General features: G+C 40.0%; 1 protein-coding gene across 2 annotated transcripts in view; it reads right to left on the reverse strand.

The window, feature by feature from the left end:
• Positions 1 to 12,068: 12,068 nt before the first annotated feature.
• LOC128373664 (E3 ubiquitin-protein ligase SMURF2-like) overlaps positions 12,069 to 20,793 on the reverse strand; it is a 61,716-nt gene continuing 52,991 nt past the window's right edge. For both annotated transcript variants that reach the window (XM_053333820.1, XM_053333812.1), the window contains exons 12-20: positions 17,663 to 17,876; positions 15,418 to 15,521; positions 15,185 to 15,299; positions 14,626 to 14,804; positions 13,953 to 14,090; positions 13,566 to 13,686; positions 13,267 to 13,468; positions 13,016 to 13,091; positions 12,069 to 12,754 (exon numbers count right to left, since the gene is read on the reverse strand). In XM_053333820.1, coding sequence (XP_053189795.1) covers positions 12,655 to 12,754; positions 13,016 to 13,091; positions 13,267 to 13,468; positions 13,566 to 13,686; positions 13,953 to 14,090; positions 14,626 to 14,804; positions 15,185 to 15,299; positions 15,418 to 15,521; positions 17,663 to 17,876 — 1,249 coding nt within the window. In that variant the 3' untranslated portion in view covers positions 12,069 to 12,654. The remainder of the gene's footprint in view (positions 12,755 to 13,015; positions 13,092 to 13,266; positions 13,469 to 13,565; positions 13,687 to 13,952; positions 14,091 to 14,625; positions 14,805 to 15,184; positions 15,300 to 15,417; positions 15,522 to 17,662; positions 17,877 to 20,793) is intronic.

The raw sequence follows: 20,793 nt of genomic DNA on the forward strand, positions 1-20,793 counted from the left end.
TTTCTGTGTCTGTATCTGGTAAAAAAGTTGCACAGTCCTTTTGTGGGTCCATGGGTCAGATAAATTACCTCAAGGGGTGAAATTTGACGCAGTGTAATAGTAGTCCTCAACACCTGTAAAAAGACTAGGTGCTCTCAGACCAAGGTAATGTTTTCAAAGTTTTAAGACCTGCTGGAGGAACTACTCCCTTTTTATTATGTACTGCAGGAATTGGGAACAATGGTAGTTAGAATGCTGCATTAAGAGACATTTTTTTTTACTTCAGGATACAAGACAAGAGAAACTTTGAGTGATAAAACTGTACGTTGATGGGCTGCAAACATAAGCCAATGCAGTACCAGCAACCACCATTTAAAAATAAATCTGTTTAAAACATTAGTCTCATGAACAATTTTTACCTTAGCCTTAAATGGAACAAAACATATTGTGTTGCATCTCTTGCTGAATTGATGTTGCTATACCATCCGCTGGCCACCTTAAGTCACTTCAACGTTTCTATTGGCAGTGTGAATGCAAACAGAAAGAAAAAGCCATTGAATGTATGTAGTTCTCAAGGGGATATCCCCAGTAACTCCTCTCAGCAAGGCACCAATGAAAAATGAAATAGTTAGAGTTCTCCTTTTAAACCTGGTAGTTTTGAAAGAACACAATGTTAAAACACTGTCGACTGATATTGTGCATTGTATCTAATGAGCACACAGATGCCCTCATCTATTGATGTTATCTATTACATTTGTGGGCTCACTCATCTTTGGTTGACTATGACACAGTTAAAGGTTTACGTTATTTGTTTGAGGTGAAAATTCAAGTTACAGTCTTTTATTTCAATTATAAAACATTTCACCTAACATTTCAAAGTATAAAAATATAAACAGAGAAAAAGTCTTATAATAAGGCAGCTTCATTTGGATCAAGGATGAAAGTTCAAATCCAAGAGGTGTGAAGATTGAAATTGAAGATAAAGCTGTGTTGGTCCTTCAACTTGCTGAATCTTTCTGATTGTGTCCATCATCTTCATCATCATCACTTGGCAGGTTGGTCCATTTATAGCGGCTGTCACAGAAACAGCAAGCCTGGGAAACCACAAGCTTTAGTCCTTTGACAGTCTTTTTAACTGTACACTGTCTGCTGCATTCCCGACATGACTTGAAAAGCTGAAGGATGCACTCTTCATCAATGATGAACTCTGATGAGCTGAAGGAGTCAGAACAGATGCAGCAGTTAGTCAGGTGAAGAGGAGCTGTGAGTTTCCATTTCAATGTGTTCAGTACAACAGATCATAGATGAGGTCATTCTAAAAACTGGAGATGATATGGGTGGGAAGGAGGAACAAGGAAATCTTAATGAGAAATTTAACAACACAAGCCTGAAGACCCCATTGCCTCAAACTGGATTAACATCAGCTTACCTCCCCAAATCCACCAGGAAGCGTCCGTCTCCCACACTTATTGATGTGCTGAATTCTTGATCCTCATCTTGAATTTCTGTGTGTGAACCCAGTCAGTTACTACTAAAACATTTCATGCTTAACAATTAGCTTGCAGCATGTTTTGAACTTGAGAGGGATTTTTCTAAACTGAAATGTTCTCACCTTTATTTTCTTTATTTTCTGTTGTCCACTTGTCTGGATTTTTCTGTGTTTGAACAGCAGCATCTTCTTTCTCTGGCTCCTTGAAATTGGACATGGAACAACAACCCGTCAGCACACATTTAATACACAGTAACTCCACACATTACATGTAGGTCATATAAACAGAACATTATAAGGATCAATACGATATATAATAATTTTCTGTCGAACAATTACCAGACTAATCGTTTCAGCTCACACTTACCAATCTGTTTTCAGATGACTGGACAGAAGTTTCAACTCTATTCGGTGAACTCATCGCAAGCGGGTATTGATCATCCAAACTGTCACAAAATAAACAACACAGGAACACAAGGGTGTAAATTAAGTTCACATGAGTGTATTTAGGCATGTCACTTTTTTTTTTTTACTACTGTTCAACATAATTACTGTAGAGTTCAAAATGACATACAAATTTAAATAACACACTCAGATTGCCTTTTTCAATAACCAATATGAATAAGTGATACTAGAAAAAACAACATTTACATATGTGCACATACTTATGTAACCCGCAGCGAAGCTAATATTAGCATTACGCTAATACAAGCTACAAAAGTAGCTACGTTAGCATAACTTACATATATATAACAAATCCTCCCGGAAGCAAAACAAATAATTACCTGTCCAACAGAAAGAGAGCAACCTCGGTATCACTTTTCAGGGCCTTCAGATCCCTCAGTTGTCTCCACCGCTCAAATGCTACTCCGATGTTTACTCTGGTTTGACCTCTTGCTTTATCCAGAGCCTTTTTATTAGCTGTCTTTTCATGCTCCGGCTTTCTCTTTCTTGCCTTTTTCTCTGGACGAGCCGTTACAAGTAACCGTGGAAGTGGTAATTTCTCAGCCATTGCTCAGGAATGAGTATTAAATCTGTTCTTCTATGACTCTGTAGTTCAGCAGAGAGGTGTGCTGTTTTTTCCGGCAACATCTACAGGTTAAGACCATAGGGTAAGACTGTGCACGCGCGCAGTAGGCAGGAAGAGAGGGGGCGGGGCATAGACTGTATGCGGATGCAAAACTAGACAGGAAGGCACGTGATTGTTTTTTTCTGTTCGCACCGAACAGCTTGGATTGGTGGGGGTTTTATCAGTCCTGTGGCTGCTACAGAGGTCTGATTTTTTCCGTTCCTTTTTCTAAAGACATAATGTATTGATACCTCTGATAATAGAAGGACCATTTCACCCAGTATAACAAAAAGTGCTTCTGAACAGGAGTACCAACCCTACCTTTAACTAGGCCTATATTATTTATTTTCTACCATTAACCTATGCAAAGTGCCAAAAACAGTTACACAATGATCAACTACAACATTAAAATGTTATGATTTGAAAGAAACCAGTCTGTATTATGAGGACTTTCACTCTTGATACTTTCAAAAGGTGCTGTAGGCAACTTTGAAAAATGGATGGACCTGGTCAAGGAGTTTGAACAAATGCAAGTCCCTCCCCTCGGAGTAGTGGAGAGATTAGAGGAGAGAGCACGTATTTTAATGGTAGTTAGAATGTTGTATTAAGAGACGTTTTTTTTTAACTTCAGGATACAAGACAAGAGGAACCTTGAGTGATTTAACTGTACAGTACGTTGATCGGCTGCAAACATGAGCCAATGCAGTACCAGCAACCACCATTTTTTAAAAACATTAGTCTCATGAACAACTCTTACCTTAGCCTTAAATGGAACAAAACATATTGTGAACATATTGTGTTGTATCTCTTGCTGAATTGATGTTGCTATACCATCCGCTATTGGCAGTGCTAATGCAAACAGAAAGAAAAAGCCATTGAATGTATGTAGTTCTCAAGGGGATATCCCCAGTAACTCCTCTCAGTAAGGCGCCTATGAAAAGTGAAATAGTTAGAGTTCTCCTTTTAAACCTGGTAGTTTTGAAACAACACAATGTTAAAACACTGTTGACTGATATTGTGCATTGTATCTAATGAGCACACAGATGCCCTCATCTATTGATGTTATCTATTACATTTGTGGGCTCTGCCATCTCCTCTGGTTGAATATGACACAGTTAAAGGTTTACGTTATTTGTTTGAGGTGCAAATTCAAGTTACAGTCTTTTATTTCAATTACAAAACATTTCAAAAGTATAAAAATATAAACAGAGATAAAGTGTTATAATAAGGCAGCTTCATTTGGATCAAGGCTGAAAGTTCAAATCCAAGAGGTGTGAAGATTGAAATTGAAGATAAAGCTGTGTTGGTCCTTAAACTTGCTTAATCTTCTGGTTCATCTGAAAATGCACATCGTCTTCATCATCATCACTTGGCAGGTTGGTCCATTTATAGCGGCTGTCACAGAAACAGCAAGCCTGGGAAACCACAAGCTTTAGTCCTTTGACAGTCTTTCTAACTGTACACTGTCTGCTGCATTCCCGACATGACTTGAAAAGCTGAAGGATGCACTCTTCATCAATGATGAACTCTGATGAGCTGAAGGAGTCAGAACAGACGCAGCAGTTAGTCAGGTGAAGAGGAGCTGTGAGTTTCCATTTCAATGTGTTTAGTACAACAGATCATAGATGAGGTCATTCTAAAAACTGGAGATGATATGGGTGGGAAGGAGGAACAAGGAAATCTTAATGAGAAATTTAACAACACAAGCCTGAAGACCCCATTACCTCAAACTGGATTAACATCAGCTTACCTCCCCAAATCCACCAGGAAGCGTCCGTCTCCCACACTTAATGATGTGCTGAATTCTTGATCCTCATCTTGAATTTCTGTGTGTGAACCCAGTCAGTTACTACTAAAACATTTCATGCTTAACAATTAGCTTGCAGCATGTTTTGAACTTGAGAGGGATTTTTCTAAAATTAAAGTGACTCACCTTTATTTTCTTTATTTTCTGTTGTCCACTTGTCTGGATTTTTCTGTGTTTGAACAGCAGCATCTTCTTTCTCTGGCTCCTTGAAATTGGACATGGAACAAAAACCCATCAGCACACAGCTTTGTGGATACAGGCGCACACATTTAATACACAGTAACTTCACACATTACATGTAGGTCATATAAACAGAACATTATAAGGATCAATATGATATATAATAATTTTCTGTCAAACAATTACCAGACTAATCGTTTCAGCTCACACTTACCAATCTGTTTTCAGATGACTGGACAGAAGTTTCAACTCTATTCGGTGAACTCATCGCAAGCGGGTATTGATCATCCAAACTGTCACTAAATAAACAACACAGGAACACAAGGGTGTAAATTAAGTTCACATGAGTGTATTTAGGCATGTTACTTCTTTTTTTTTTACTACTGTTCAACATAATTACTGTAGAGTTCAAAATAACACACTCAGATTGCCTTTTTCAATAACCAATATGAATAAGTGATACTAGAAAAAACAACATTTACAAATAGTAGTATAAGTAGTTTACAGTAGGTCCTCTCACCAGCTTTCAGTTGAAGAGCTCCTCTCCAGTGGCTGTTCAAGTCCATTCTCTGAAGACTTTGCACAACAATAACTACAATCATAAAACATGGCAGTTAGCAGTGGTGGAATATAACTAAGCTCTATATTTTTATTCTGGGAGTCCTCTGGAGTCCCCTTTCATGATCCACAGTTTAAAAAACTCCTTATTTATGTTATACTGGCCCTTTGTGCAGCCTCAAAGTTCAGCCTCTGTCCGTAACAGGCAGTTTTAGCTCTTGGATAAAAAGCTGGAGACAACCAGCACACCTTCAACAGGTAAATTACTTATTCTTTGTCCCGTCTCGTAATGGACAAATACTCGCTGCATGCCAGGCTTGAGTCAACAAAACATTAGAGCGTTCACTGTAGTCCAAAGCCTTTGCATTTTGTTCACATGCATTACTTCAACATATGTTTACCTCATTATTTGACAAACTGGCCATGTTTAATATTAACATGTGACATTGTAACATTATGACTGAACATAAGGAAGAGTGTAAAAAGTCCCATTTAAGTACAAATCTGAGGTACTTATACTCCACTACATTTCAGAGGGAAATATTGGACTTTTTACTTAACTAGGCCTACATTTATTTTCTACCATTAACCTATGCAAAGTGCCAAAAACAGTTACACAATGATCAACTACAACGTTAAAATGTTCTTAATGATTTGAAAGAAACCAGTCTGTATTATGAGGACTTTCACTCTTGATACTTTCAAGGTGCTGTAGGCAACTTTGAAAAATGGATGGATCTGGTGAAGGAGTTTGAACAAATGCAAGTAACTCCCCTCGGAGTAGTGGAGAGAGCACGTATTTTGGGTATTTTTTTTCATTTAATAATGGGTTATAAACTGAAATAATAGGGGATGAATTAAAGGTAGAATATGTAGAATGAGCAGAACACCGCCATCTAATGTCTCGAGATCGTAGTCACAACAACCAAAAAGTAATTCCAGCAGTCGGGTTGCCAGGTCCGGTGTCGAGTGCGTCAGCCGATTAGCCAGCGTCATGTCAAGTGATGAATCATACAGGGTAACGACTAATTTCGACCAATTAATTTTACAACAGTATTTAACGTTAGCCAGTCTTCAACTGGAAGTCTTTCTTTGTGTGGTGTGTAATCGATTAGCTAGCCAGCTCCCAACTCAAAATGATTCCTTGTTTCTGTAGCCTGATCAGTGTGAGCAGACCAGCAGCTTCCACAGCAGTGACAGTGAGGCTGAAGGCAGATGGAGAGATGGAGAGACTGAGGTTTGCACAAAGATAGCTGTCAGGCAGTGGTGTGGTGATAATGAATATAGAGATGGTTAAACTGATATATATACTGGCAAAATATAGTATGGTCATATAGCGTTGCCAACGTACCGACGTTACCGTAACGGTAACATTGTAATGGCAGTGGGAGTCTCCAATTAGGAGACCCTGAGACTCTCCGCAGCAAAAGGCATAAAACGCTGCCCTAATTATGTCGCAATACAGTCATGCTGCACATCAAATTAAACAGGAGAAACTCCGCTACAAGCACATATAAGTCATTTTTACACACACCAAACACAACTCAAACACCAAGCATATTAATGATCAAATATCAAAATCCGAATAGCGTCAGAAAGGCAACCCACTCTCCACATTTCCATTGCTACTGCTCTGATGGTACCCTTGTTTCTACAGTCTTTTGGAGAGCAGGCCACACTGGGTAAGCCTGAGGCCAGGCAGGGCGCAGCACGAGGAAGAGGAGAGAGAGGCAGAGGTAGAAGAGGCGGCAGAGGCAGAGCTGCAGGAAGAGGAGGCAGAGGGGGCCCTAGAGCTGCAGCAAGAGGAGGCACAGCTAGACCAGGAAGTGTGTTTATGTGTGCCTATGCACTGTGTAAATTCTGCTTTTATTCAATTGTTTTTAATTATGAGCATAAATTACATAAACTCAACTCAACTCAGGAAGGGGGGTGCAGCAAGATCCAGAGGAGCAGAGAGTGAGAGCTATGATGGAAGAGAGAAGGGTTGAGACAGAGGTTTGTACAAAGTTGGATAGGGCTATCATATTCTCATTCCAGTCACCCAACAAGTAGGAATAGTCCTATTAGACCAAGGCATGGAGCTATACATAATACATCCACTTCTTGTTATCTGCCTGAACACAGCAAAATTCATTAACAAGTTCAATACACACCCTAGGGCTGGACGATTATGGCAAACATCATAATCACGATTATTTTGATTGATATTGAAAACGGATTATAAAACACGATTATTCATAGATGTGTAAACATAAGCATTTATTGAACCACCAGAACTCAACTTGAAATATATTTGAACACCATAACCAGAAAAATATATATAATGATAATTGGAAATAATAATAGCAATATGTAAAAACAATACATAAAAATAAATAGCCAAAACCTACCAAAACAAAAATCCATTCACACGCTCTCACGCCACACCTGTCATTTCTCACGCTGAGAAGTGATCCCACCGCACAGAAATGAATATATTATGTAATCCATACATCCCAACTCTCTGCATATTGATAGCTGCTCCCTGACGCCCGCACATGAGACACAATCTCCCGGAATCTGGAGCGAACGAGCAAGAGCGCGCGCTAGAGAGTGACTGCGGGGGCGCGCGTGTGTGTGTGTGTGTGTGTCACTCTCAGTGCAGCGCGTGTGAGATGTCACTGAAGATGTCCCAGTCCTACCTTTCTTCTTGTCAACCAAAGGCCTTTCTGTCATTTTAAATCTCCCAGATCTGCGCAGAAACACACCGTTCCTCCAGCGGGTCTAACATAAGGGGCGGGACACAGAATTTGCTGGGAAAGATGGGGCGTTGGATTTATGTCACAGGTGCGCCGCGCCGGGCGGAACAATAATAGTTTTATGTCGATTATTATGTTTTTATAATCGCGGGAGGCCAAAATCGATATCGCGATTGAAATTCAATTAATCGTCCAGCCCTAACACACCCACTCAACTTCTTCTAGCCTGAATAAATATTAGAGTGCACTTTATTAGGCACTCTAGTAACTTTTTCACTGACACCTATCCTTAGCAGTTACCATTAGCCGTTACAGTTAAGTAAACATGAAAGTTAGCTTACCGATCAAGGAGAAACGTAGCCATTTCGGCGTGCGTTTTAATGCCGTTGAACTCTTTTATTTCAGTCCATCGACTGAATGCTTGGCCTATGTTGACCCTCGTTTTTGCCCGTCTCCGGTCACTTTGCTGCTGGGACAAATAACGTCCCCTTAGCTGAGGCTCCGAAGTAGCTGCAGGATTGGCAAACTCCATTTCTTCCAGTGCCAGCGACAGTATAGCTGCGTTGGAACAACATACAACTTGGCAACCCGCAATTATGGCTGCTAATTGGCTGGTACAATGTACACACAACGTCATTGTCGAACCCGTCAAAAAAAATTTAAATATTAATTCATACTAAATTTTTTTTTTTTAAGGAAAAGCAATACTTTCGTGGGTGCATTATTTAAAAAAAAAAAAAAAAAAAAGCAGCAACAATCCGCTCTGCTGATCAATGCACGCACCCCTTAACACTAAGTAAACTCTTCAAGTAGACTCTTGACGCACTGCCCAGAGGTTGGCTGAGACATCTTAATTAGGGGTCTCCTTCAATGTCCTCTCTATCTAAAGGTACACATTTTAAATAACTACACTTTCAAATGGTCTATTCTTCCTGCTTTACCTTCTGGTTCCCTGTATGTAAACGTTTTGGGGTTTTTAAAACTTTGTGTACAACAGAGGTCACTGACCTAAGACATCCATTATAATATACTATTAACAAAAAGAATAAATTAAAATTTAATTTTTTATTAAAATGTTTTTTCTTTGTATGGCTTCTTTTTTTTTTTTTTTACTTTTCTCCTGCAAATGTATAACATGTATATTTTTGATATTGTGTGTATGATCACTTTGTGAAAAAGGGACATTTCACCTATACATTTAAAAATAATATATAAACTACATATGTTAATGCATGAATATTTTCTTAAGTGCACAATGTAGTTATCCTACTGAAATCCAGTGATGTTAATTTATGTACGTAGTTTAAAAACTACATTTAAGACATACAAAAATGACAATTTAAGGATAGTTTATTATTTTTGGTCAAACATGAACTGCCTAATAGTTTTAGCTTTACATGAGATATGAAGACAAGATCTCAAAACACTTCCTTTCTTTTTGTTTTTTTTTTCCACTTTGAAGAATGATAAACAGTAATCTCAAAAAGAGCATCTCATGTTATATTCTTGTATTACTATTCCAATTTTTCTTTTATCAATGTTTCAACACACAATACAGCAAAATCTTTCTAATGTTGCTGCAGGAAAGAAAAGACAGCGACACATGTAGTTCTATAAAACATAATGCTGTGAGGTCCAAACAGCATAGTTTTATTGCTCAGCTTTCTGCAAGGGTACAAGAAGTTTATTATTTTGCTTCTTTATTGTCCTTATGTACAGGTGTCAGTTACAAGCTCACAGAGCAGCTGATGTGAAAAACTATGAACACATATACTGTAATAATAAATACAAAACCAGATAGGAAATCAAAGAAACACAAACATGGTGCAGTAAAAAAAAAAATCCTGTTTTGTACTGAATCAAAAGTAATTTACACACACCCAAGAATTTGTACATAAACCTGTAAATGTGTACTTCAAAGTGTAGGGAGAGAGACTGCTAAACATCACACACCTCATTGTGGATTTTAACTGATGAAATAATTAAATGAACATCTGATATTACGTCATTTTTTAAAAGGTCTGGCGCTCATTTGGCCATTTAATGCCATTAGAATCATCAAATCAATCGGATTACACCAAAATCACCTCACATTGCTTTGAAATTTACAGAAAGTGAACATTGATCTTCAAAATTGTTAAACAATGTCCAACCATTTTAATGGTCTTAAGGAGAAAGTATGATTTCCCCTCATCTGGAAATACTCAATCCCCACAACCTTTGCACTGAAGACTGAACCAGCCAGAAACCTTGGTGCTGAGAAAAAAGTAACAAAGAGCAGAAGTGGATTGTGTACACTGGACAAACATACACGTGTGCATATCAAGAACATGTTTGTGTGTGTTTGTGTCTATATATATGTATGTGTGTGTATCTACATAAAAATCAATCATCAGTCCATTAACTATTTGGTAAATAGAAGGAAGTGTCCGATTATAACTTGGAGCCCAAGTATGCATATATGTGTGCAAAAGAACTTGTAATGCATTTATTTCTATTCTGCCTCTGAGTCAGGTTATTAAAGGTAAAATCAAATAAATTCTCTGCAACTGTACAAAGACGACAATTTTGATGTACTCTTTTTGTTTTGTGCCACTATGACCACAAAAAAAACACACAAGGTTTCGGAATATGAGCTAACTAACTGTCCATGGTTGCAAATAAATGCAGGCAATATACATGTTTAACCCCCCCCCCCCCCCCAAAAAAAACCGAACATTTAACTAATTTTTTCCAAGTCAGAGTAATACTTATGCAAATAAATAGGCTTTTATCTCTTGAGCATCCATTCACACAGAGGTTTTGGATGGAGGCTCTGCTGATAAAAGATGCTCCTCACTGTTGCCTTTCTGTGGTTTTCAGTGATATCTCATTTGGTTGAACATTTTCACTGTGTAGCACTCAGGAGTTCAGCAGCAGGCAACTCCATCAATTGCAGCTCTGAAGATCTGAAGCCACCGACAACATTCAGTCCATTTCATTGCTTTTAATAAGTCATGTTGCATACAGACTGCTCATGTAAATATGAAATCCAGACATCCAGAGCAGCAAACACACATTCATGTTCTCCTGTGACGGTGTGTGTGTGCTAAAAAGTGAAAGTGACTGACCGAAAGAAAATATCACTTTAAACTGACACTCTATCATGGGTTAAAGACAGGGCCTCTGAAATAAAATTTCCACCAAAACCAGTTTATCCCTCCTCACATACTAGCCTAATAAATGTAAAATAATAAAAAAAAAAAAAACTTTAAAAAAAAAACAACAAAGGACAACTTCACCTGAGAATGCAAAGAGGTCTGTGACAGACATCAACATGCTTGCATTGACATTGAACAGAAAGAACAAGCAACAATATACAAAATAGCTATGTATTTGTACATATATACTCAAAAATTACAGGTGTATACTTTTTACTCTGTATATTTCTAATGTAGTTGTATAGCAAATGAAACATGATATATTTTAATCTAATGAGAAGAAAGCACTTCTGCCATCACTGCTCAGTTTGTAAAGTGCTCTAAAGTCACAAAAGAGAGAAAAAGAAATATTTCTGCCTTTTTAAACTGATGACGTGACTGAAAATAGTCGTCTGCCTCGAAAAGCTTTTTATCAAGCCTGGTCCCGTGGACAGTTGTGCCCTTTTCACATGTGATCTGACAGGAAGTTTGCAGGACTGGATTAAAAAAAAAAAAAAAAAAAAAGAGGAAAAACATGCATACTCATTTCTGCTGGAGAAGAATGTGTGACTAAGAGAAAAAGGAAGACGAACCAGGCTCAGCAGTGAGGTTCAATCAGCTCTGCAGCATCAGATACTGTGCTAGTGGAGTTCATCTATTAAACGTCTAACTTCCTTGCATACAACAACAACAACAACAACAACACGGGAGACGCACACGTTTACACGTTGGGCTGTGGACACACTGTGCAGTGATCCAGGGAAAACAATTAAGATTCATACCTTCTTCGTTACCAGAGTCTGTCCCTCTATTTTTTTTTAAACAACATACGACAAGCTCAACTCAAGAGCGCCACAAAACATCAAACCTGCATCCAAGTCAGAGTTCCATTTCAAAATGATATTATAGATTTAAACTACATCTGTCACACACTATTTTGGAATGAAACCCTTCAGGTATCAAAGCATTACACTGAGGTAAGATGGCTTTGTGGCACATCTACAAGCTAAAGCACACTTACTCTGCAGCCGTGGGGGTTGGAAGGTGTATACATTTGAGGTGAATATGGCTACCTGCAGAATATGCGTGTCAAAAATTCAGTGGCATGACAAAGACTAATTCACTGGGTTCAAATTGCTAAACAAAATAGTGACTCAATGTTCTCAAATGACTGGGAAGTTATAAGATGTTGAGCGGTAAAGTTGATAATCTGCTTCCTGAACTGATTTGATCTAAAGCAAAATGACCAGGCAGTGCAGATATTTTCATCGTTTCCTCTTCTGACTGCAAAGACCAGCCGACACTAACAAACAGAAAAACAAACTCCCACTCAAAATGATAATCCAAAACAAAACAGTTATTCTGCAGCTCTTAACTTGATTCGCTCTCTCTATTTCACCATTAGTCACATGAACTACACCAAAAAAGTGATTAAAAACAAACAAAAAAGAAGACAGTATGTCTCTCTAGCAGCTGTTCAAACAGATATTGATAAGGGAAGAATGTGGACAGCGGTGAGAAAAGAGGAAGACTGCAGGCTGGTCGAAGGCTCTGACTGAGCATGTCGGCACGTCGCAGTGACAGTAATAGTCTGAGAGTCCTGCACACAGTTACACATGTACAAACACACACAAACACGCTCTCCAATGTGTCTCTCATTCCACTGCGAAGCCGCAGGTCTCCTCGATCGCAGTCAGCAGCTTGTCGTATAGCTTGTCGTAGCTCTCGTAGGGTGGAATGTCAATCCGATTGAAGCTGGAGAAAGAAAGAGAAAATCCACATGAATAAAGTTAAAGAAAGGGAAGAGAAAACCTTTTGGAAGAAGCACAGGTGTGAGTAATAAAACGAATGGTGGCTGAATTTCATTTTGTTGATCTTGCTCTTGTGCATCTCACTGTCACTAAAAAGTATCCTTTTCAATTACAAACTTGAATAATTTTCAACAACAATAAAAGCTTTTGTGCATGTTGTGTGTGTGCAAATGCATTTGTGTGTGCAGGTGTATGTGAAACACACCAGGTATGGGCTTTGGGCAGATTGTTGGTGTTGGCATCGATCTGGTGAATGGTGAAGAGTCTGGGCCCTGCAGCACCTGAAGTCCAAACACAAAAAGGATCGGCCATCAGTTGCAGTTCAGCATCAAATCCCAACATGCTCAACAATGCATACTTAATTCACACTTAGGTTTTGCACAGAAGGATCAAAGAAACCTTTTATCACAGTTTATGGAAACAGTTCGATAGTCACACATTGAGTCCTGTAAGTACCCTGTAAAGCCTTGAAGCCCTGCAGAGGGACTCTGGATGAGCCGGTAACAAACTGCAGCAGCCGGGCCCTCCTCTCCTCATCAAATGACTCGACTGCTTTCCAAAACCACTTTACGATGTTGCTGTCGGGGGTGCAGTGCTTCAGACGAGTGTTGGACTTCCAGTCAGAGATGTCGATCTTTCCCAGGCCGCAGACGATCAGCTGGAGGAGGAGGAGTGGAAGTGACAACATGGATTCAGTTTACTGTAGCAGTGTACAATAGGAGATATTTTTACAAGACAGCAGGTTTCTCAGGTACCTCAAGTTCCTTCTCATCAAAGGCTTTGAGCAAGTGTTGAGGGATAACCTCATTAAAGCCTTTCTGTAGGGCCAGAAACTGAGCCTCAATGCCATGCAGGAAACGCCAGTTCACATACAACCTGCAACAAAGAAGAGAGATAAGGGAGGAGAAGAAACACAAAGGGATCACCATCCTGACATTGAATTAATGACACTGCAACGTGTTCTGAGATTAAAGCTGAGAGCCACCATTCATAGCTGACAATCTGAGTTGCTTTTTAATTTACAACATGAATATCTTTCTAAAATTAGATCACAAAGTGTTTTTTTCAAAGATGAAAAAAACAATGAAATAATATGTTGTTAATTGTTGCCTTCACATCCTTGTTCACGTCCTCCTTCATACCTGACATACTCCTTCTTGGTGTCCTCAGAGACGGGGATACTCTTGCCGTTGGGTTTCAGCTCGTGTTGGATGATTTCTCCGTAGGCATTGTGCTCGACACAGAAGGTATGGTCTAGGACGCCAGTGATGTCATTGTCCCTTAGCAAAAGGAGAAAGAAAAGGTATCAGCTCTCAGCTTCAGCGGAAATTATCTGTTTTTTCCTCCAGATTTCATCTCAACTCAACATCCTCAGACTAATATAAATAAAAAGAAATATACTTCACCAAAGTGTCAACAGCAAGACTGTTCGTCTTTGAGAGCTGAACTGGCAGCAGAGGGCGCCACAATCATTTGAACAGTAGTCAAGTCTGTGTGTGCATCTGAAGTATGTTTGCTCTGTTCTGTTTTTTATTGCTTTTTGTGTATCTAGACATTTTCTTTTCTAATCCCTCTGTAAAATCTGCTTTATTTCTCCTCTGGTACAAGTAGAACACCAATACAAAGATTGGTGCTGGTTTACCTGCCCAGTCTAAATGCTGATCATATGTTGTAGAAAATAACTTTAAAATGAATGCTGGTTGTATTTTCCCTTGTTTTGTCAGGATTGTATTTTGTGTTTTCTCTTTATCTTTGGTTCACCAGTTTAGAGCATTTAGACAATAACTGGTTGCCTGTAAAACAAACGATTCTTACAGGATCCAGACAAGGCTGTTGTGGAGGTCCGGGTCGACAGACTCCATGTCGTCCAGCGTGATCGGTTTTCCCAGCAGCTGTTTGTAGAAGGGCAGGGTGAAGCCTCCGTCAATGTAGTGGCCGTGGAACACTGCCATGCCCATGATACGACCCACAAAGTGGAAGTACGACAGGTGCTCCTGCAGATTAAAAAAGGGATATTAATAATTAATGAATTCCCACAGTGTACAACATGAACCTTTGCCGGCTGGTGTTAAAAGTCTTTAAAAAATGATGCAACCCTCCGTAGCTGGATAAACCTCATTATAATTTACAGCAGGACACACTCACATCACAATTATATTACTAGCATTGTGTGACTGGAAACAATTTTTATTTACTGCGCCATAATATTTTTCTCTATGCTTGCATCCTTGTAGATATAATAATAATAATAATAATAATAATAATAATAATAATAATAATAACAATATATTTCTATCTTTGAGTCTATGAATGGCTGGATAAATATTTCTACCAGGAAGTTATGACTCTGTAAAATAAATAAAATGATTCCTACAGGGTTGACAGCAGAATCGGGGTTAATCTGTAAAGTGTAGATGTCATCTCTGGAGTACTGGAACAGGCCATAGTACGGATTCAGCATCTCATGGGACAGCAGGTACAACCACTCCCTAACAAACACACAAATACATAAGTATGGTGAAAAATGATCAGACAAGCATACATTCATTGAATGTTTGGTGGTATTTAGAACAGAAAAAGAAAAAAAAAACATTTTAGACAAATTACCTTGCTACCCCACCGTAATCGAGCCCCTCTTCTCCTCTGAATTTGATCATCAGTCTTTTCCAGAGATCTTTTGGACGCATCTTCATCACTTGTCGGTATGACTCCTATGGTTCAACACAAAGAGCAAATTTAATATGACAAAGCACACAAAACAAGAGTGGCTTTAATATAATAAAATATAACAAGAGGGACAGCAGTGTTTATTCTACTGAATGGAAAACACTAGAAGCTTTGGCTTGCTAGTGTGTGTATATGTGTGTTTGTGTATGTGTACATAGTGTGTGAAGTAGTGTAACTTTGACAAACCTAACACTGTCATGAGACCAACACACACCTTCAGAGACACCACGAACTCTTGGTGTGTGGGATGAAGACAGCAGGAATAAACTGAAACAGCCTGTTCTCTCCAGCTGTGTGTGCAGTGTCACTGCACTTTAGTTAGATCAAGTTAGAGGAAGTATTAAGCTTAAGTAAATCAACATGAAGGAATGATTGTATTCAGTGGAGATATGGACAGATTTCCTATTCATAATCAAGGATTAGCATGTTGCGTAAAGGGAGAGAACCACTAATACAACAATAAGTTGTTTCTGGAAAGTGGTGAAAAATGATCTGATTCCTACTGTAGGTCTCCAACTCATGAGTATACTGACTACTCACATACTAATTTTCATGCGTGTACTTTAGGTTTGGGGCAGCATCAGTTGTTAAATATTATAAATACTACTAATGTTCAATTTTACTTTTATTTTCCTTGATAATTCAGTGTTTCCTTTTCTTCATTGTACCTTTTCCCATAGTTATATTTAAACAAATAGTGAGTGTTGCCTTTTTACATTACATATGACTCATCACCCTGTCTGTCTTCTCAGAGGAGTCCAGAGACTCAGAGGTTGTGCCACAGTAAACAATCTGCCACTGCAACAGCACTGCTGACAGTGTGACAGAGCTGGGCTACACAGAGACGACTGCAAACTGCTATTAACCTATGACACATCTTAAATAGTTAATTTGGATCGGTTACTACAGATTCAAGACTCAAATTCTGCAGGCTTAGGGGTACAAATAATGTATCTTACTGCTCCAGTTGGTGCAGTACATTGCAAGCTTCAATAGCATTTGAAAGACTTGATTTATAAATATCATACAGTACCAGTCAAAAGTTTGGACATACTTTCTTATTCAAGGGAATGGGATGGTGTTTACAAACTTTTGATTGGTACTGTATGTCAAATCATGGCCCAGAACACGTGTAAATATGAAATCACACTAGAGCCATTGTAAGTACAGCACATTCACGTGCACTCACTGCCACGGGTAACTACAGTACTGGTTTGTGCATGAAAACCTAAAGTGGATCTGCACGGCTGGTGTTTCACACTTAGCTTTCCCCATCCACAGCTGTCACGTCGAAGGGCGATGAAGTCATATTTTTCATTGCTCAACTTGTAGTTATGAAGTTATGTCTGGCCCTGAATACTTGCCACTGCTGCCTTAGCTCCTTTCCTCACCCCCTCCTTCCCACCCTCCACATCTCTTTAGCTGCTGAAATCATCCAGAAAGAATGCCTTGCCTTGGTAGAACAAATGATTGGGAGAAAAAGAAAAGGAGAGACAGACGAGGAGAAGAAAAGGAACAGAGAAGGAGTTTTTTGTGGTGTCGTGAAGGCCTTTTGGGTGTGCTTTTCCCTGGAAATCATAAAGCGGTTCTGAGTACTGCCCCGGGCCCTTTTCTGGTGCACATCGTAAACAGGGTGAAAAAATGCTAGTAAAATGCAAAGATCTGGGTTTGTGAGCATTCTGCTATTGTTCTCATGGATGTTTTGAGTTTGCATGTCAACACGTGATCCTTTGCAAGCCAGATGATGCATTTTATAAATACATAGTCAATGCACATCATGCAAATTCATGGTAAACTCTGCTGTTGTTATGCATTTATTTGCAGCTGTGATCAGATAACATTCAAAAGTCACCTAAATTTACTTTAGTGATTCAAAGAGCTGCATCAGACATTTTCCATGCAATTGTCATGCGTGTCACATCTCTCAGGTGCATTACAGGTATGTGCACTTCTGGGGCTGAGCAAGTTTCAGGTGATGGTTCATGATCTGTGAGCATAAATGAAGATGACTGTTCTCAAGATCATTAGGCTTGTAAGTAGTGACTGTGTAATGTCTGTGTGTCTGCATGTAAAAGTGTCATCTTCTACTCTGCTGTTTATTTGTATTTTGTTTTTGTTTTTTTACCTCAAATATCTCCTCACGGCAGACCTCAATGCGGCAGTGGCCAGCCTGGGGTTGTTGCTGAGATAGTTCCTGCCGCAGGATCTTCAGCTTCTGCACCAGGTCTCGCTTGTACTTGGGCACCGTCAGGCACTCTGCCTCTTCAGGCAACTGGGCTGGGGACATAGCTTGCTGAGGGACACCAGGAACAACCTGGTCCTTCAACTGAGTCGGATGACTGCAAGAATAAGGCAGGAGAGGTGGAAGACAAACAGTCAAGGAGGGATGAAGAGGGAGAGGAACAGTCGGGGATATCAACAAGGTGTGAATGGAAAGTTGAGTGACAAGACAAAAGGGACAGGAGGGGAAAGACAGAAGAAAGGAAGAGTCATATGTCAGTATGATTCATTATTCACTGAAACAACAGTATTGAACAGTTTGTCTTGAGCTGTTTTCTTTCCAAAGTGCAGTTTCCATTTGATGCATTACAGCTGCTTACCGTCATATGCTCACAGGAATATTGTGATTTTTTGTTGTGCATTGCTTTTACTACGGTGGACGCAACAGATTTTTACTCAGAGAGAAAAAAAAAAAAGAGGGATGCATCCTGTAGGGAATTCCCCAGCCCCTCCAGCTCAAATATCCTCTAACCACTGAACTAGGGAGTTTTGTAAGAAATTCCCTCTCCAGCACTCACCCTCCTCACTCCTTTCAAAGCAAAGAGCACTAAACAGAGCCCTAAGCCCTAAGTAAATCTGATCCAGACCTGCGGACAGGCTGGGCCTTTGACCAGACGCTTGGTAAATATCGCCACCAGGAAAGACAGAGAGAAGGAGATAAACCCTGTGTAAGCAGAGAGAAAGGCGAAGAGAAAGAGAGAGAGAGGAAGAAATATACAAAAGGAAAGTGGTGTAAGAGTAGCTGGCGCCTAGCTAGCTCAGCTGGACAGATAAGTTGACGTGTTCTTGTTGCCCTCCTCCATCACACTTGCCATGTCTAACCTCTGCCACTTTCAGTTTGCCAAATCCACCTAAATCATTACTCCAGCTGTGTATCTGTGTCTTCAACTCTCTTCCATCTCCAGACATCTTTACTTCCTGTCTGAAGCATAAAGAAGCTGACAGCCTAGCTTGATTCCTGGTAGGTACCCCTACCCACCACCAACCACCACTGGAACTTCCACCATCCGACCACTAGAGCTGCCACCGCTCCACTTTGAGGTGGAGGGAAAAAACACACACCAACATTTCTGTAAACTTCGAGTCTTGTTTCTGTCTAAAGATGTCTTTCTCTCAAGCTACAAATGATGTTCTGATAAATGTGAATTCTAGACACTGATGTTTGCTTGGCCAAAGTGCAGCCTTGTTTTGCAACTCTCAGGGAAGCATGCATCAACTCCTGACATTTAACTCATATAACCCCCTTTTGCCATTCAAGGCCTGACCAGCATATTCTAAAAAGATGAGACTCCATAAAACACAATCTTGCCAAAGTTGAGCCATGGTCAATGTTCTAGTCTGGGCTTCCTCCAGCCCCCGCTGTGGTGTTGGTGGTGGGATGCCTGGGTGGGCCTCGTAAAAACATAATCCATCTCTCCCTTCAATAGGACAGCAGCCCTCATTTTCCTGAGAGGAGACGCTGAGCCAGCAGAGGGCTTCCTTAAAAGAAGCTACTGTCCTCCACTGGGAGTGGAGTGTCAGGGCTGGTCAAACAAAGGCGGCACACCATTAGACCTGAATTGGTATATAAAGGAAAGGGAGGCCTTCTAAGGTAGCAGCACATAGCCACCCACTTATTCCAACACTCCTTGTACACTTGGGTTCTCTGGTTCAGTGGGTTGAAAAAGGCCTCATCTATTTGGACTTTCCAAACTAAACGGGTGCAGTGTTTCGCCAGTCTATCCCTGTATAATCAAGTCCGCTGCTATTTATTTTATTGGCAAGCGCTGGGGCTCCTAGCATGTCAAAGAAAGGGTAAGACTGCAGCAGAGCAGTCCTGAAAACCACTTTAGGAAGGAGGAAGGGAAGAAAAGATGGCCTTAAAACAAAATGGAATGAGTTGCTTTTGGCTGGAAGGCTTAAGAACCATATAATAAAGCATAATTTCAGCGCACTTTTTTTTTTTTCTTCTGAGGGCACAGTGTAATTAAAAATACGTTTCGACATAGTTCATCGTCTCTGGTTTCCAAAGGGGGCGAGCTCTGCATATTTGATGGTAAATATAGAAAATACCAGCACAGCAAAGTTGAAAATCTGCTGGGCCAAAAGACAGAAATGGTTCCTATTGCTGTGACAGCTTGGGTGAAATATGACGATTGGGGAGAAATATAAACTTTCAAATTCAATATAAGAGCCAGAGGATTTTATTATTGTTATTCCAAGGTGGAAGGAGCAGGGGGAAAAGATCTGGAGAAGTCAAGAAATGAAGAAATGAACATTTGCCAGAACTGGATCACCTGCACCTGAACCTGCAGAGTCATGATAGAGCTCCATCCTCTTTCAGTGTTTGCAGGCAGGCAGACTGTGTGCGTGTTGGGTGAGAGAGTGCACGCACAAGAATGAACATCTGTGTGTTTGTGTGTGTAAGAGAAAGTGTACTTGCTTACTTTCCAAGGCGTGTGGCACAGGTGGGCTGTAATGAGTGCTGAGTAGGTGTAGTGGTGTAAAAGCCGCACCAGCCACCCCAACACCACCCGCTCAACCCCCCACCCAGCCCTGAGAATCAAAGGACCCCTTTATGAGTATCAGCTGGGGACTTTCTCTTTACACCTACTGCCTAAAACAGCAGGAGGGGACAGAAAGGTTGGCCAAACAACACCGCTGCAGCAGAGTTTGACAACATGTAGAGTCGAGTGTGTGCATGTGTGTTTATAGAATGATTTACTCTATAATGTATGTTTTGCCAGTGAAAGTGTGACCTTTCACTTTCTTCCCTCCTGCTGAGCTCCAACATCTGAACACATCTACCTGCTTCAAAACCAGAGGAAACCAGCAACAGACAGAGTGCATTGATGGAACTGTCCACTGGCTAAGAGATGCTACATTTGAAAACATTTTCTGAGCACAACAGATGAAAAATGCTTTCAACATTCATATAGCTCAAATACCTTGTGTGTGTGTAATAAGACGAAAATGAGTTAAGAGTAAGAGTGACAT

The sequence above is a fragment of the Scomber japonicus genome, chromosome 2, assembly GCF_027409825.1.
Source record: "Scomber japonicus isolate fScoJap1 chromosome 2, fScoJap1.pri, whole genome shotgun sequence".
Classification (NCBI taxonomy): Eukaryota; Metazoa; Chordata; class Actinopteri; order Scombriformes; family Scombridae; genus Scomber; species Scomber japonicus.